The sequence below is a fragment of the Pseudorasbora parva genome, chromosome 9, assembly GCF_024679245.1.
Source record: "Pseudorasbora parva isolate DD20220531a chromosome 9, ASM2467924v1, whole genome shotgun sequence".
Lineage (NCBI taxonomy): Eukaryota > Metazoa > Chordata > Actinopteri > Cypriniformes > Gobionidae > Pseudorasbora > Pseudorasbora parva.
In genome coordinates, this window is record NC_090180.1 from 38,564,896 (window position 1) to 38,580,637 (window position 15,742).

The 15,742-nt window shown below is 34.6% G+C and overlaps 1 protein-coding gene across 3 annotated transcripts in view; it reads right to left on the reverse strand.

The window, feature by feature from the left end:
• The window catches only part of esyt2a (extended synaptotagmin-like protein 2a), a 33,746-nt gene that overhangs the window by 7,924 nt on the left and 10,080 nt on the right, over window positions 1–15,742 (reverse strand). The window contains exons 2-18 of one of the 3 annotated variants that reach the window (XM_067452538.1): window positions 14,563–14,604; window positions 14,310–14,444; window positions 13,423–13,499; window positions 13,260–13,332; window positions 10,500–10,589; window positions 9,854–9,909; window positions 8,431–8,551; window positions 8,156–8,332; window positions 7,985–8,067; window positions 7,546–7,594; window positions 6,981–7,070; window positions 6,360–6,455; window positions 6,031–6,132; window positions 3,391–3,453; window positions 1,809–1,883; window positions 1,376–1,462; window positions 1,067–1,216 (exon numbers count right to left, since the gene is read on the reverse strand). In XM_067452538.1, coding sequence (XP_067308639.1) covers window positions 1,067–1,216; window positions 1,376–1,462; window positions 1,809–1,883; window positions 3,391–3,453; window positions 6,031–6,132; window positions 6,360–6,455; window positions 6,981–7,070; window positions 7,546–7,594; window positions 7,985–8,067; window positions 8,156–8,332; window positions 8,431–8,551; window positions 9,854–9,909; window positions 10,500–10,589; window positions 13,260–13,332; window positions 13,423–13,499; window positions 14,310–14,444; window positions 14,563–14,604 — 1,566 coding nt within the window. The remainder of the gene's footprint in view (window positions 1–1,066; window positions 1,217–1,375; window positions 1,463–1,808; window positions 1,884–3,390; window positions 3,454–6,030; window positions 6,133–6,359; window positions 6,456–6,980; window positions 7,071–7,545; window positions 7,595–7,984; window positions 8,068–8,155; window positions 8,333–8,430; window positions 8,552–9,853; window positions 9,910–10,499; window positions 10,590–13,259; window positions 13,333–13,422; window positions 13,500–14,309; window positions 14,445–14,562; window positions 14,605–15,742) is intronic. The other 2 variants (XM_067452539.1, XM_067452540.1) reach the window with 2 other exon arrangements.

A 15,742-nucleotide genomic window follows, 5' to 3' on the forward strand; every position in this document is an offset into this window, starting at 1 on the left:
GACGGAAAATAAAAAGTTGTGTAATGCGGACTATTTTCAGGTGCTGCACCCATGTTACGGCAGCAAAATTCCAGGACCATTATGTAGAAATGAAAGAATAGTTCCTAGGCATATCGGTCTAGTAAATTTTCCGTCGGCCTTAGTACACAATGTAACTATACACATCACAAGATGTAAATAGGAAAATGTTGGCACTATTTTGTCACTTATTGAGCAGTAAGCTAGATGGAGCTGTTTACCTGCAGTCTTTGTGCTAAGCTAGGCTAGCAGTGGGTGCGTCAGGCAGAGTTAAGGCACGCATTGAGATGAGAATGGCATGTAGGGACTTTTCTAACTCTGGGGGATATAGTTAATAAGCTAAAGCCCCAAAAAGTCAGCGTACACCTTTAAACTGGAATTATTTAAATGAGAAATATGTACAGTCTGAGAAGGGACCACAAAACTACAAGCAAATAATTTCAAAGAGTTAAGAAACTGATATAAAGAAATATAGAGCTTACGTATAATAGGTCCTCTTTAAGGCACTATTTTTCATTTAAGCTGCTTAAAAGTGCTATAAAAGTAAAGTAAAATGTTAGTAGGCTACAGTTTTAATTGGTTTCAACAATGCTGTGGTCACTTCCAGTTTGGTTTTTATTTTATTTAACAGACAATTTCCTATTTCATTTTATCTTCATTTTAGTTTTAATTTAAGGTTTCATAGAGAAGGAATCTACAGAACATTGTTAGAGCTTTTTACATGCAAAATATGTCAGACATGCTAGATGAAACTTTTAAATAGATTTTTTGCACAATTTAAATTGTGAAGATTTCCTTTTTTACTACATTCAATTAAAAAATGTAGCATTAAAGACAAAAATATATTTATTGTTATATTATATATTAATTATTTAATGTATATATTAATATTATGTAAAACTTTTTTTTGGTTTTTTTATTTCAGTTAGAGCTTGAACCATTGTTTTTCATTTTGTTTCTGTAAATTTTTATTTACTTTCCATTAAATTATTTCATTTTAGTTACAAAATGTGTGTGAGCTGTGTGTGTGTGTGTGTGTGTGTGTTACCCTAAGTGCCATCTTCATCTTGAGTGTAGCACCTGGTCCTGAGTTCTTGAGGATAAATCGCTGACTGATAGTCATCTGATCCTCCTGCAGCAGCTTAGACAGAGGAAGAGAAAACGTCCCTAGGGAACACTCGTGTTTGTCATCCTTTACCTGCACACAGACACAAAACATCAGAGAATGTGCGAGAAACATTGTCTTGTTATAAATGCTTGCTACCTCTTGAAGGGTTGAAGTCTACAACCCACATTTTTTACCACTAGGCCACATCACCCCATGTGCCCATAGTGTGAGTGTCTGTTTGTGCTTTACCTCCACTTCAAGTTCTTGACACTTTGGATTGTGGATCAGGAATGCGAAGGCCTCCTCCCAAACTGGCTCGTTGGTTTTAAATCTTGTCTATAATGAGAAGAATGAGAAGGGAATGTAAAACATTTAACCATTAAATATTTAACAAAAGTGAAAACACAAAGGCTTTGACCTTGGAATTACATTACCATACAAAGTCACAGTACTTAAGCATCACCTTTTACAGCCAAATATTGTTATACAATGACAATTAAAGATCTCTCTTCTGTTAAGTCCAGTGTATTTATTTACCTCTTTTCATACAAATCCACTTAAATTAGCTTTAAACTTTTTTTTCTGTTTAAATTTGTACATGTAAGAATAACACAATATGCACCTCTGAAATGAAGGCAGATTAAATAAAGAAGCAATCACTTGTGTGTGTCAGTGTGTTTACCTTGCTCTCAAAGGATTTGTGTCCCACAGTAAACTGGACGAATGGACTAGGCACACTGGTGACCTTTTTACCGGTCTGAAAAATATACAAATGTTTATTAACAACCCTTCCACATTCAAACACGTACTAAAATCATATCATCTGGAACCACACTTACTAAAGCAAAGAACAACAAACAAACAATGTGTCATCTCAAATATGTAACAATCCGAAATACATATTTACCTAAGAGTGACTTGAAATTGTGCTATGTAAACATACAGTATCATATTTACTCCCATTTAAAGAGTTTCTATGAACCACACCTGTGGCTTGCTGTCAATTACTATAGACATTTACATTTGGAATATTTTCTCCTATTAACAACGGGCCGGGGACTACAGCTGGAAATTAGCCGTAGAGGCTAAAGCTGCTATTTTTTTAAAAAAGGGACTGTCCACGTTATAATAAACCAATAAACTAAACTAAACTAAACATTGTGAATACAGTAAATATTTAATCTAAGGAGATAACATTAGTAATCTCCGGTTTCACGAACAAGGCTTAAGATAGTCCCAGACTAAAATGCATGTTTGAGCTGTTTTAACTGAAAGCAACTTGCACGGACATATCTTAAAATATGTCAGTGTCATTGTTTTTATCTCAAGATATGCATCTCGAGACAAAATAATGATACTGACATATTTTAAGATCTGCGCAGTGTTTTCAAAGCACATTTATAAAAGCTATTTAAATGTCCTAATTGAACTAAAGCCTAATCCTGAGAATAGGATGTAATCAAGATTACATTTGAATAATATTTGAAGTATCAGCACAAAAATTTGAAAACAATTTTGAATTAAAAAAAAAAAAAATCCGGCAGATCCAGCTAAAGTACTTGCACGTTTAAAAAGGGACAATTTAAAATCAAGCAACAAGCAAAAAGCATTTTTACTGAGCAGTATATGTTATGTGCTTTAAGGAAAAATACAACAAGCTTAATTTTTTGCTTTTCTTCTTGATTTTACAAACGGCAAGATGAGTCAAAATTATTGGCAACGTAATTTCAACTTTCAAGGCCCAGAAAGGTAGTAAGGACAAGTATATTTTTTGTGCTTTTACGTTCTTACTACCTTTCTGGGACCTGAAAGTTGAAATTACGTTGCAGTCTATGAAGTCTAAAATCTGAAGATGAACGGAGGTCTTACGGGTTTGGAACGACATGAGGGTGAGTAATTAATGACAGAATTAAATTTTTTGGGGTGAACTGACCCTTTAAGCATGCATGTGGCATTTATGCAAGATCGTGTGTGTTTACATTTGTTCCTAACTTCGTGTGTGTTTACATTTGTTCCTAACTTGCTTGAATCAAATGCAATCAATTCAGAACTGGGAAAATAAGATCGGAAAGCTGGCTGAGATTTACACAAGTTAGAAAGCCTCTGTGCGGCATTCAGATAGCCTGCTACTGCATGCGGTTAATCCAAGCACACACGCGGTACCTGCTGCAGACAGATCATCTTACACACAGTCACCTTGAGAGATCTTCCTACATTTTCTTTTTGTGTATGTGTGTGTAAATTGTGAGAAAACTGGTTGTTACCTTTTTCACTTTATTGCCCGTACCCTTCTTCAGACCTGCATTGTTGAATTCTAAAGGATTGCGCTTATTTCCCCAAGCAGAAAAGGACGAGACAAACGCGCAAACAAATACAAATACAGGCAGGATTATTAGGAGGATTGCATGCAGTTAAATTTATAATGGCACACAAACACACAGACACAGGAGCACTCATTCATACACAACAAAATGAATGATGGTTACAGTTTTAATGCATGGTTAATGCGATGAAAATGAGAGAAGAAGAGGCCTCTTTGTCTTTTATCTGTAGGATTGTTCGAATGTTGAAGCAGAACACATAAGCATGGACAGGGCTTTATTCATTTGCGTTTGACTAGTGATGTCTGGAGAGTAGGCACAGGAGAAGACACAGATCAGATGTCAAGGACAATGATGAAGAAAGAATGAAAGAGAAATATAGACAAGGCAATCCAAAGAGAACCAGTCCAACCCACACTTCACTGAAGATCAACCACATACAGACTTGAACAATCTCAGTGACAGATGAAGAAGATAAAACGAGGGATGAGGCGATACAGCGACAATTATACAACAGTTATTTACGGTCCTCGAATCTGATTGGTCAAGCGTGCTGATGTTTTATAAAATGGCTCTGGAGCTTGCTTGCTGCTTGCTTGCTATGGTTGATTCTGTTTTTGTTTGGAAATGTTATTCAACATTACATTTCTTATGGAACTGTTGTATAAAAGCAATATCACACTCGTTATCATTCTGTTACCTATGGCTGAATCACAGCCACTCTTGTCCGTGTGAAATTACTTAATTTTTATGCACTTCAAACAGTGAAGTGCAGAGTAGGACCCGTTTTGGTAACACTTCATTTTAAATGGTGTTTGTTACATGTGCTTACTACAGTAATAACAGTAAATTATGTATAATGAGAAGCAGCTAACTCCTAAACCAAACCCTAGTCCTAACCCTAAAGTACATATTACTCAGTACTTAACTGTATAATTACACTGTAACAAGGACACCTTTAAAATAAAGTGTAACCCCTGTTTCATTCAACATGCTCCCAAATTTGACACTCTGCTCTACCTGCTACACCCCCCCAACACCTGCAAACTATTGATCAAAAGTTTAGATTCTGTACGATTTTTAATGTTTTTGAAAGTAGTATCTTATCTTCAAGGCAAAATAAAGAAAAAAACAAACATAATATTGAATTACATATTAAATGAAGTGAATATTATTACAGTTTAAATAAAACAAATCTATTTTAATTTATTACAAAAACATAATTTATTCCTGTGATGTCAAAGCTGAATTTTCAGCATCATTACTCTAGTCTAGAGTGTTGCATGATCCTTCAGAAACCATTTTAATATGATGAGTTTGTCCTCAAGAAATTTTTCTTATTATTATCAATGATAAAAAAAAGTTTTTCACAATTCTTTGACGAATAGAAAGTTTAAACAAACAACATTTATCTGAAATAGAAATCATTTGTAACATATAACGTCTTTACTATCACTTTTGAACACAATCCTTATATTCAACGCTCTCAAAAATAATAATAATCACGGACCCCGAACTTTTGAACTGTAGTATTTCAATTTAAAAGCTGCCTTACCGCCCTGCCCCCATTCGTGTCATTGCTGGAGTAACACAATCCCACGTGTACTCCTGTTTATTATGGTTACAAACACAATCATAACGTAATCGCTGAGGCTACGTCCACACAGGGAATGATCGGGATTCACAAGCATATTTGCTGACAAGTGCCAGTCTCAAATTGTCCTGTAAATACAACAGCAGACAGGAAAGGATCGAATAATGTCTGTATGGACATGTAACTGAAGTCAATCTTTCGCTTACATAATTAATCAGCAAATTTTTTGTCTATTTTTAGATATTAGTACTGACCAATAACTACTTCATTCTCCTGTCAAATGTGACCCCATCAATTGAAACTAAAACTTTTTGTATTTCAAATAATTTGAAGGTAAAATGTATTTAGTAAGCGTTTTTTTTTTGTGCATGCCTCCTTTGTTGTCATATGGTATTATCATCCCATGTGTGACTTTTTGCCATTTTTTCATAAATAGTATAATGGAGATGTGCATATACACGATAATACAAACCGCATAATAAGCCAACCTGATCTCTAGATATCGGTATCATCATTGGCCAATGAAAAACTAGCCCATAACCACATTTAGCACTACAAACTGGGCAGATAACCACATTCTGTTGCTCTGTGAGCATAGTCAAAAAGATTTCCCTGAACTGCCTCTGACACTCTACATTCAAATGACCTCTTTAAAGGAAAAAGTACACCTTTGCACTGATAAAACAACTGCACAAACAAAAATGGCTGCATTAACACCTCTCATACAGAGACTATTTATATCTATGCAAAATGCAGGCAGGGCCTCTGTAAACACTAGCATGCCGAGAGGATGGACCACGACATAAACAAATGCAAACAAAACTGTCCTCAGAGTTCGAACAGCATTACAGGACGATTTTACATGCAAAAGGGAAGTTGAGATGTAACTATGAAACATTTGTAAATGAAGTAACCATTTGTTAATGCACCAAAATGCAGGTAAAACGCAAGCAGAACAATCTAATGGAAATGCCAGCAGAGTGACTCACAAACATTGTCCTGTAGAGGGCAGAAGTGTTCTCACAGAACACCAGCCCAGCAGAGCGGCGCTCTCTCAGACACCCACTGCCCACGTTCCCCTCAAAAACACTCTTCACCCCGAACGACAGGAAACCAGAGGAGGATAACAGAAAGAGGTTGAAAGAAGACCAGGTGTAGTAGAGGAAGTGATATCAGATGAAATAGGGAAGGTGGAGCATTTTGAAATAAGGAAACAAGAAAGAAAGCTTGTGTGTGTGTGTGTGTGTGTGTGTGTGTGTGTGTGTGTGTGTGTGTGTGTGTGTGTGTGTGTGTGTGTGTGTGTGGGGGGAATACTCACTGGCAGATTTTTGGCCGAGTCCAGTAGCACCAGCAGTAATGCTGATGACAGTCCATCATTGGCCTGCCCTTTATCGGCTTTAATGCTGCTTAAAACCTGAAAAGCAATACATATAACTTTCATCAGTGTGTCCATGATCTAAATTGTGCGGATCTTCATCTAAAAAAGAGTAAATAATGTCTAATTTTACATGCAATAAGCTTAACATTAGGGTTCAAATCTTAATAAATATAGTTACTAGTTAAAATTTTGGTGACCACATTTTTTTTGTTTCGGCCAAAATGGTTTTGGAGATAATAATATGAAATGTTTAAACACCAAATCATCATATTAGAATGATTTCTGAAGGATCATGTGCCACTGAAGACTAATGATGATGAAAATTCAGCTTTACCATCACAGTTATAGATAACATTAATTTACATTTTAAACTTAACATTTCACAATATTATGTTTTATTATTTTATTTTTTTACTGTATTTCTTTAAGATTTATTAAAAAAAAATCCAATCCAAAATTTTGAAGGAAAGCGTACTTTTTTTCTTTGATCAGTTAAGTCTAAATTGTTAACAGAAGTCATATCATATCACTATGATGTGTATAAGGGGAGTGTTATGTTACCTCGTCGAGTTTATCAGGTGTAGGGTGAAGAGAAAGCCATTCGATCTTCAGGTGAAGCCTCCCTTTAGCAATATCATTAAGTGAAAACCACTGCACACACACACACAATTGGGGGTATTTATTATATAAAATACATTTATAATAGGTTTATTACATACATTTAAAAATGTATCCTTTTATTTTATTTATCCTTTTTTTTAATTTATTAAAGGGATAGTTCACTCAAATATGAATATTCTGTTGTCATTTACTCATCTTATGAACCACATTTATGATACTTTTATGGTATATTTGTCATCTTGTCAGTTCCCTTTTACTTTCATTATATGGAAAAGAGCAGACAGGGCATTCTTCAAAAATCTACTATTTGTTCTTCACAGAAGAGAAAGAAAGTCATATGGGTTTGGAACATCAAGCTGAGTAAATGATGCCGTTACATTTTTAAGTGAAATATTAATTTAATATTTTTCTGAATACATTTTAAGTTCAGATATTGAAAAACCAAGCTGAACATGCAAGACCAAAATAACACAGACACACAAAAAAATCTTGTGTGCTCATCTACCTCATCTACTTTCTGTTCCTTCAGTAGTTCATCTACGCTGAGCGAAAGGCTAAAGAATGCAGGAGGAGAAACATCAGAGAATTAACACACAGACATGATGGGTTTTTGTTTTATGGGAATCTTCCATAGACATAATGATTTTATATTGCACAAATCTAACCATAACCCTACTCCAAAACCAATCACCAATCATAGAAAACGTTCCGCATTTTTACATTTTTAAAAATAATTTAGTGTGATTTATAAGCTGTTTCCTCATGGGGACCAAAATCTCCCCACAAGGTTACAGATTTCTTATATTCCTATCCTTGTGGGGACTACACATAGGGAATTGCTGAACCACAGACACACCCAGACCATGAAAATCTTTAAGGTGAAATTCTGAAGTATGATGTTTTGTGATCATTTAAAGATTGACTTGATCAATCAAAGCAATTACCTTCCCAGAAAATCATCCTTATCTGTGTCCTCATCATACAGCTCTATCTCCACATTCTGTCCTGAGTTATCATATACAAATGCCTAAAACACATAACACACATAAACACCTCAGTTAGCAATTCAAAACATGTCAGTGATAGACCCACTTGCTCACATATCAGCCCCTTACCTCATATACTTCATTCCATTTAGGATTTAACGACTCTTTGATGACTTTGGATCTGAAGAGCTGATTACCGAGTTGAATGACACCATACGGGTCCGACTTTCCTTTTATCATTCCACCCAGAAACGTGTCCTTCCCTACTAGGTCTTGTGCCTCGAGAAAATGAATCCGCAGAACGCCCTAAACAAAACACACACATTATATGATAGAAATATTATGTGTATATATACACATGTATGCATGTGTATGTGAAGCGTGTATATGTGTGTGCGCGTCACCTTCGGCATAGGGAAGCGGAGTCTGGAAATCTGTGCATCATCTACAAGTGGGATATTGAGTTTGTTTGGCAGCACAAGGTAACTGTATATGATATCCTGAATAATGCCATCACACAGACCACTGTGAGCGAGAGAGAGATTAGTATAAATGATAATGATGTCAAATAAATATAAAAACAAATCAGTCAAATGCATTAAACTCAATATATCCACCCACTCATCAATAAATATACAAACAGCTTCTGAAACAATTTTTTGAAGGGCTGGCTATTATAGATCACAAGTTGTATGGACCACTTTTATTATGATTTTTTGGTAATTTATGCTTGATAACCACAGTTACCATCTACTTTTACTTTTCACTGTACAGAAAACAGCAGTCAGAACTTTTGTCTATGTAACAACAACTGTTGTTACCACCAAAAAACATTATTTTGTGTAAACTACCCGCAAACTAATATATATATATATATATATATATATATATATATATATATATATATATATATATATATATATATATATATATATATATATATATATATATATATATATATATATATATATATATATATATATATATATATATATATATATATATAGAACCACTTTAAATTAGATGGCCCCAACTACTATGTACTAACATTTGAATTAATCATTTGATACAATGCGATAAAGGAATTCAGATTGATTTCAGCTCTGATGTCTGAGCAGAAGAGAGCATGAAATGTGACTCTTCTGTGAATATGTGTGTGTTTGAGACAGAGGAAAAATATAACAAAAGCCAAGATCTCATTCACCACGCCTAAACCACAACACCAGCTCCACCTATGATATGACTATAAAAGGAGAGAGAGCAAGAGAGAGAGAGAGCGAGCATGAGAGAGAGAGAGAGAGAGAGAGAGAGAGAGAGAGAGCGCGAGCGAGAGAGCGCGCGCGAGAGCGAGAGAGAGAGAGAGAGAGAGAGAGAGAGAGAGAGAGAGAGAGAGCGCGAGCGAGAGAGCGCGCGCGAGAGAGAGAGAGAGAGAGAGAGAGAGAGAGAGAGAGAGAGAGAGAGAGAGAGAGAGAGAGAGAGAGAGAGAGAGCTCTGTAAAATCACATTAAACTCTACATTTGGACACACACGTTGATGGAAGGGGATCCTAGGGCGGCCTTTGAGATAAACAGATTATTAAAAGACCCCATCATCATTATCACAAGTGGGTGTAACCGCGGATCCTCTGATGTGGTCTGACAGGAAGAGCAGCATTTCTGAGACCAGAGTGAGCGTGCATAATGCTTGTGTGAGAGACTGTTATTTGTGCCACCTCAAAATACAAAATGGGTCATGTGACAGCATGTGCGTTTCAAAGGGAGGCTGGCTTCATGAAACTGGCATAATAACATGACTACATATGTGTAATGATTGACACGTGTCACTCACTTTATTCCTGGGATGTCCAGCATATTTGTAAGACCTGTCCAGTTTATATCCAGAAACTGAAAGAGATTTCACATTTCAAATTGTTTAATACAATATGGTTGTAGATACATGCAAATGACTGTGTTTGTTTCATAAACGTTGGCTTTGTTGATTTAGTCCAAATGTTTAACCCTAACATGTTTTTTATTTTATTGGAAATGATTACACTCATAACTCCAGAACCAGAAAGAGTGGGCAGTTGGGGTTTGAGTTGAATTCAGAAACCAAACATTCACTCAATGTTTAAGATACTGAGATTAAAGACAGAGAAGTAAAGTTTCCTTTAGATCAAAATTCGGGATCAAGACTTCCAGGTAATGAATAGCTGAGAATAAGATAACTGAATGAGACTTTTGAGGTTTATAATGAATATTTTCAGATATTTTTGAACAGTTTCTGCAGAGCAGGTCAGAGCAGTGTTCTCTGACCTCGAGGGTGTGGGTTATTATTAAATAACAGGGACATTTTCATCATTCTTTATATTGTATGATTGTCTAATGCGGGTAATGTCAGGTATGCGGTACAAAAACTAATCAGATACAATGGAAGCAAGTTCTTCAGCAATACGTTTGTCTGTGAGTGTGTGTATATGTGGTTGTTAACGTACAGGTTTCTGGAGGAAGAACACAGACAGGGCACCAATCAGAGGCATGTCTCCTAGCAACGGGTCCATGATGACCCTCAACACCCCATTAAGCTACACACACAAACAACAAACAAATAAAAGGTTAGTAAAAACATTTAGCAGTACAGTATATCACATTATAATATTTTGCATAATTAATCTGACATATAAAAGGCACAGTATGCAAGTTTTGCAGCTAGAGGTTGCTTATTCAAAAGACATAGCTTGATGATGCCATGAATGAGTGGAATCATGGGAGGTGTTGTCTTCACCTCCACAGCCGATGGAAACCAATCCGACGGGACTCAGGCAGATTTATTGATGTTACTGCGGTATGAACCAGGGCGGGGCCGAGAGCCGCGGGAGCAGATTTGAGTCCCATGAAGGAAGGTATTACGACAGTGAAGGGTGGGAGAGGACCAGACCTAGGACATTTTACGTTGCTGTTTTTATAATGCTTATATGTCATAATCGGCCGCTGCAACTTGTTTGGTTATGTTTTTGGTAACAATTTATTTTAAGGTTCAGTTATTTCCTATTAACTAGTTGCTTATTAGCATGCATATTACTAGGATATTGGCTGTTTATTAGTACTTATAAAGCACATATTAATGCCTAATTCTTCATGACTTTATACTATATCCCGTAATCCTATCCAATACCTAAACTTAAATGCTACAAAAACTACCGTACTAACTATTAATAAGCAGTAAATTAGGAGTTTATTGAGGCAAAAGTCATAGTTAATAGTGAATATGCATTCCCCATACTAAAGTGTTACCATGTTGACCATGTCTACTACAATTAAAGTTATGTTTAAAGTTTACCGGTTCCTGCCTCCTCCTTTCCTGAACTTGAACTTTGTTACAGTTATGTGTCCTTTCTCTATTTCATGAAATATCCGCAAGTGCTAAATTACTACTCATACAGATCACTTTATTTGACAAATTAAAATTGCGAAGTATCACAGCGCTGTTTTACTTGGTTAAACAATCATACTAAAATATGTTTAACTGTGTTAAAAAGCTATGTTATAATGTTACTCTATGGGTTATCATGGCGGTTGTTGCCATAGGCATAAATGGCAGGTGGGATGGGTGGGACATGTCCTCACTACTTTTTGAGACCATATGGAGACCCCACACACACTTCTGTTCCATCCACTTTTTGAAAAAGTTACGCCAATGCTTGTTGCACATTGCAGTAAGCTAGATCAATATTAGAATTATATATAGAAATATCATATTAATAAAATCTGGATGACCTGTGTTGCTAAATGGCATGCAATTCATTTGAAAACATATTGTATGTACAGTAAAGGCACACGTTTGGACACATTACTATTTGTAATGTTTTTGAAAGAAGTTTCTTCTGTTCATAAAGCCTGCATTTATTTGATCAAAAATACAGATTATTTTTAAATATTGTGATATATTATTACAATTTAAAATATTTGGTTTTCAATTTATTATACTTATTATTTATTATACTTATTATACTTTATTATACTTATTAGAAATAAATGATCATTTATTTCTGTGAAGCAAAACTGAATTTCAGGATCGTTACTCTAGTCTTCAGTGTCACATGATCCTTCAGAAATCATTCTAATATTCTGATTTATTATGAGTGCTGGAAGTTCTGCTGCTTAATATTTTTTCATAACCTGTGATACTTTTTTTATAATACTTAGATTAATTATTTTAAATTGTAATAATATATCACAATATATTTTTTTTCCTGTATTTTTTATTAAATTAATGCAGGCTTGATAAGCAGAAGAAACTTCTTTCAAAAACATTACAAATAGTAATGTGTCCAAACTTTTGGCCAGTACTGTATATTGTACAAAAAAAGCCCTTTCTGTCGCTGCGGCATGGTATTTGCACATACTTGTTACTCGCGCTAAATCAAGAAAACAAGAGATTCCAATAATTAGACAATGCTGAGCTGTATAATAAGTATCCAAAAAGTTGCTCACCTGTCTAATAAAATACATAATATAATAAAGTGTCTTTGGTGTTTCCTATTTTTTTACGGGAGTAGAACCGGAAATCGATGGTAAGGCAGATACGACGCCATTGACAGCTGTCGCAATGAGGAGGGAGGTTACACTTTTTCTGGATTTAAACATTGTTGGAAACATTTGGGATAATACAAGTACACACCTGAACAAAATATGTAACACTGTTTTTAAATGCAAAAATCTTACATATTGTGCCTTTAATCATTAAAAAAAAAAGAAATATTGGAAAGAGGATAGGGAAATCACGGGGAAAGAAAGAATGAACATGTGAAATGTTGGATTTCCAACTTTTTGGCATGAGCACTACAGTGTGTCGCAGCATATGCATTAACCACTATGCATTTAAATTAAAAAAAAAAAATCTGACTTATTGGGTAATTCACATGCATTATATGCGCAGGCGATCCTGCTTAAGTCATTTCCTGACACCACCACCTCTGTAATGTTTCCTGTAACATCATTACTATATTCTCCAGTTGGCAAAAAGCTCATATAAATAATTAAAAAAACTTTTGTTTGCAGATATGAGAAGAGACTATTATTACCTCTAATGCACGACTCTAATCTAACAGAGAAAAGAAACTCTTCTAGCATAAAGTTCAAACTCAAAAGGCTGATGTGTGGTTGCTCTGATTGTTATCAGGGTAATGGGGACCTACTCAAATGTCAGCACCACGTAAGCAGGTATGTGTCACATACTTGTCTCTCTGTCTTACCTGTATGCTCTTGATTCCTGCACGGCAGTAGTATTTCTTAATGTCCACATCAATTTCAGTGTTTCCGACAAAACTACACAAATACAACAACAACATCAAAAAAGAGGTTGAAAAATGTCCATTAATTAGTCCCAGTGGTTAACTGTGTCTATGTGTACTTTACCTGATCTGTAGGTCCATAATAATCTGTCGTTTATCTACATTCTCTGTATAAACTTTTACTCCATCCACCCTGAGAGGCTGGAGACAGAAAGACAAAATTTTTATATATTTTGTTTGTAAGAACTAGTGCTGTCAAATCGATTAATCACATTTAAAATAAAAGTTTGTGTTTACATAACATATATATGTACATACATAAACATATATATATATATATATATATATATATATATATATATGTATATATATGTATATATATATATATATATATATGTATATATATATATATATATATGTATATATATATATATATATATATATATATATATATATATATATATATATATATATATATATATATATATATATACATACACACACACACACACACACACACACACACACACACACACACACACACACACACACACACACACACACACACACAAACGTTAAACATGACTAAACCTTCATTTGATGTCCTCAAAGGTAAAAAAAAAAGAAAAGAAAAGTTGTACAAAAAAACAAAAATTTTCCTTTTAGGGGTAGATGTAGGGTTTAAGATAATCTGTAGCAATTATAAATAGCTTTTTATAACAGAAGTCTATGTTCTCAAAGGTAAAAACAAGTGCTTTATTTATTTATTGTTTATAATATAATTAACACATCATAGTAATTTAGATATAATTAAACCATAATATATTTTAATAAGAATTATACTTTGTAATTATGTATAAACAGATAGAAACATAACATGCTTTATTTATTTGTAATGTTTTATGTGTATTCTTTCAATGCAAAAAGTTCAACGGGACTTTTAGAGGAAGGTTTAGGGTTTGCGTTACAGTATGCACTCATTTAGATAGCTAGGTAAACATGTGCATGTACCTTGTCCCCCATGTCTATTTTGGAGAAGGTAAAAGTACTAAGGTGCGCATTGGCCCCCTGCACTGCTGGTTCAATGGTCTCTCTGAAGATTTTATCTACAAACTGACAAATATATGGCCACATCTGATGCACAGTCTGTGAAAAAAAGAGAAAGAGAGAGATTTAATACTCTTGAGGAGACATTTCTAGGTTATCCTAGATGCAGATCTATTTTTATGAAACCACCCCACCCCACCACACCACACACACATACCTTGTTGAGCCACTCAACTCTCTCCACATCTGGAAAATGAACCTGAAACAGAAAACAGACTGAATAATCAGAATGTTTTATTTTATTTGAATGGTTATTTTAAACACATTCAATCTCATAAGTTACAGCACATCGCTTGACAGTAGCACACATCACAGCTATAAAAAGGGTTTTTTATGTTGTTTTTATTTCTAAGTGTGATTTTTATATGCTTTAAGACAAACCATGTTTGGCAAATTCATCTTCAAATTTAAAGTCAAAGTCAACATTTGCTGAGGATTTCCTTAAAACTGCAGTGAACTAAAGACGGTCTCAAAAATGCAGTTTGAAACGGCCTTGTTTTCCACATCACAATTATGTTGTAACCAATCCCGTCAAGATGCGAGTGTCTCAAGAGAAGCCAGGTTATCCCGGTACAGTGTTTCACACACATAGACTAATTTGTAGCGGCACAGAATCAACACCAGCCGCCACATATTGCGTTTCATTATTTCTTTTGTTTTTTAACGCTATTAAAAACATGCAGCATTCATACAGCTGCATTTCCTTTCCCTTCTCTCTCTCTATTACATACACCATTACTATTTTTCAATTAAATACATTTTAGTTTAATAATATTTATTGAATGTTTTGAGGAGATTCTAAATGTGAAATCTTAATATTTTTAATGACACAGTGGTGGTCACATTTTTTGGCACCCCTGGTAAATATGATCAAATATGTCTGTTAAAAATAAATCTGCATTGCTTATCCTTTTGATCTTTTATCAAAAAAATATCACAAAAATATATCCTTTCATTGAAGTAAAAGAAATTAAAATGGGGGGTAAATCACATATCAATTAATGTGATTTTTCCAAAACGCGTTGGCCACAATTATTGGCATCCTTTTATTAAATACTTTTTGCAAACCCCTTTTCCCAAGATAACAGCTCTGAATTTTCTCCTAAAATACCTGATGAGTTTGGAGAACACCTGGCAAGAGATCAGAGACCATTTCTCCACATACAATCTCGCCAGATCCTTGGAAAGATCCTCTTCCGTAACTTTTTTTTTGTGTTCAAGATTTACAAAAATTATATAATGAGAATGTACATGAATCATGAACAACATGAATCCCTTTGCCAAACCGTGTTTTTGCCTTACCCTGAATCATTATGGTACACTTATAATAAATGTTT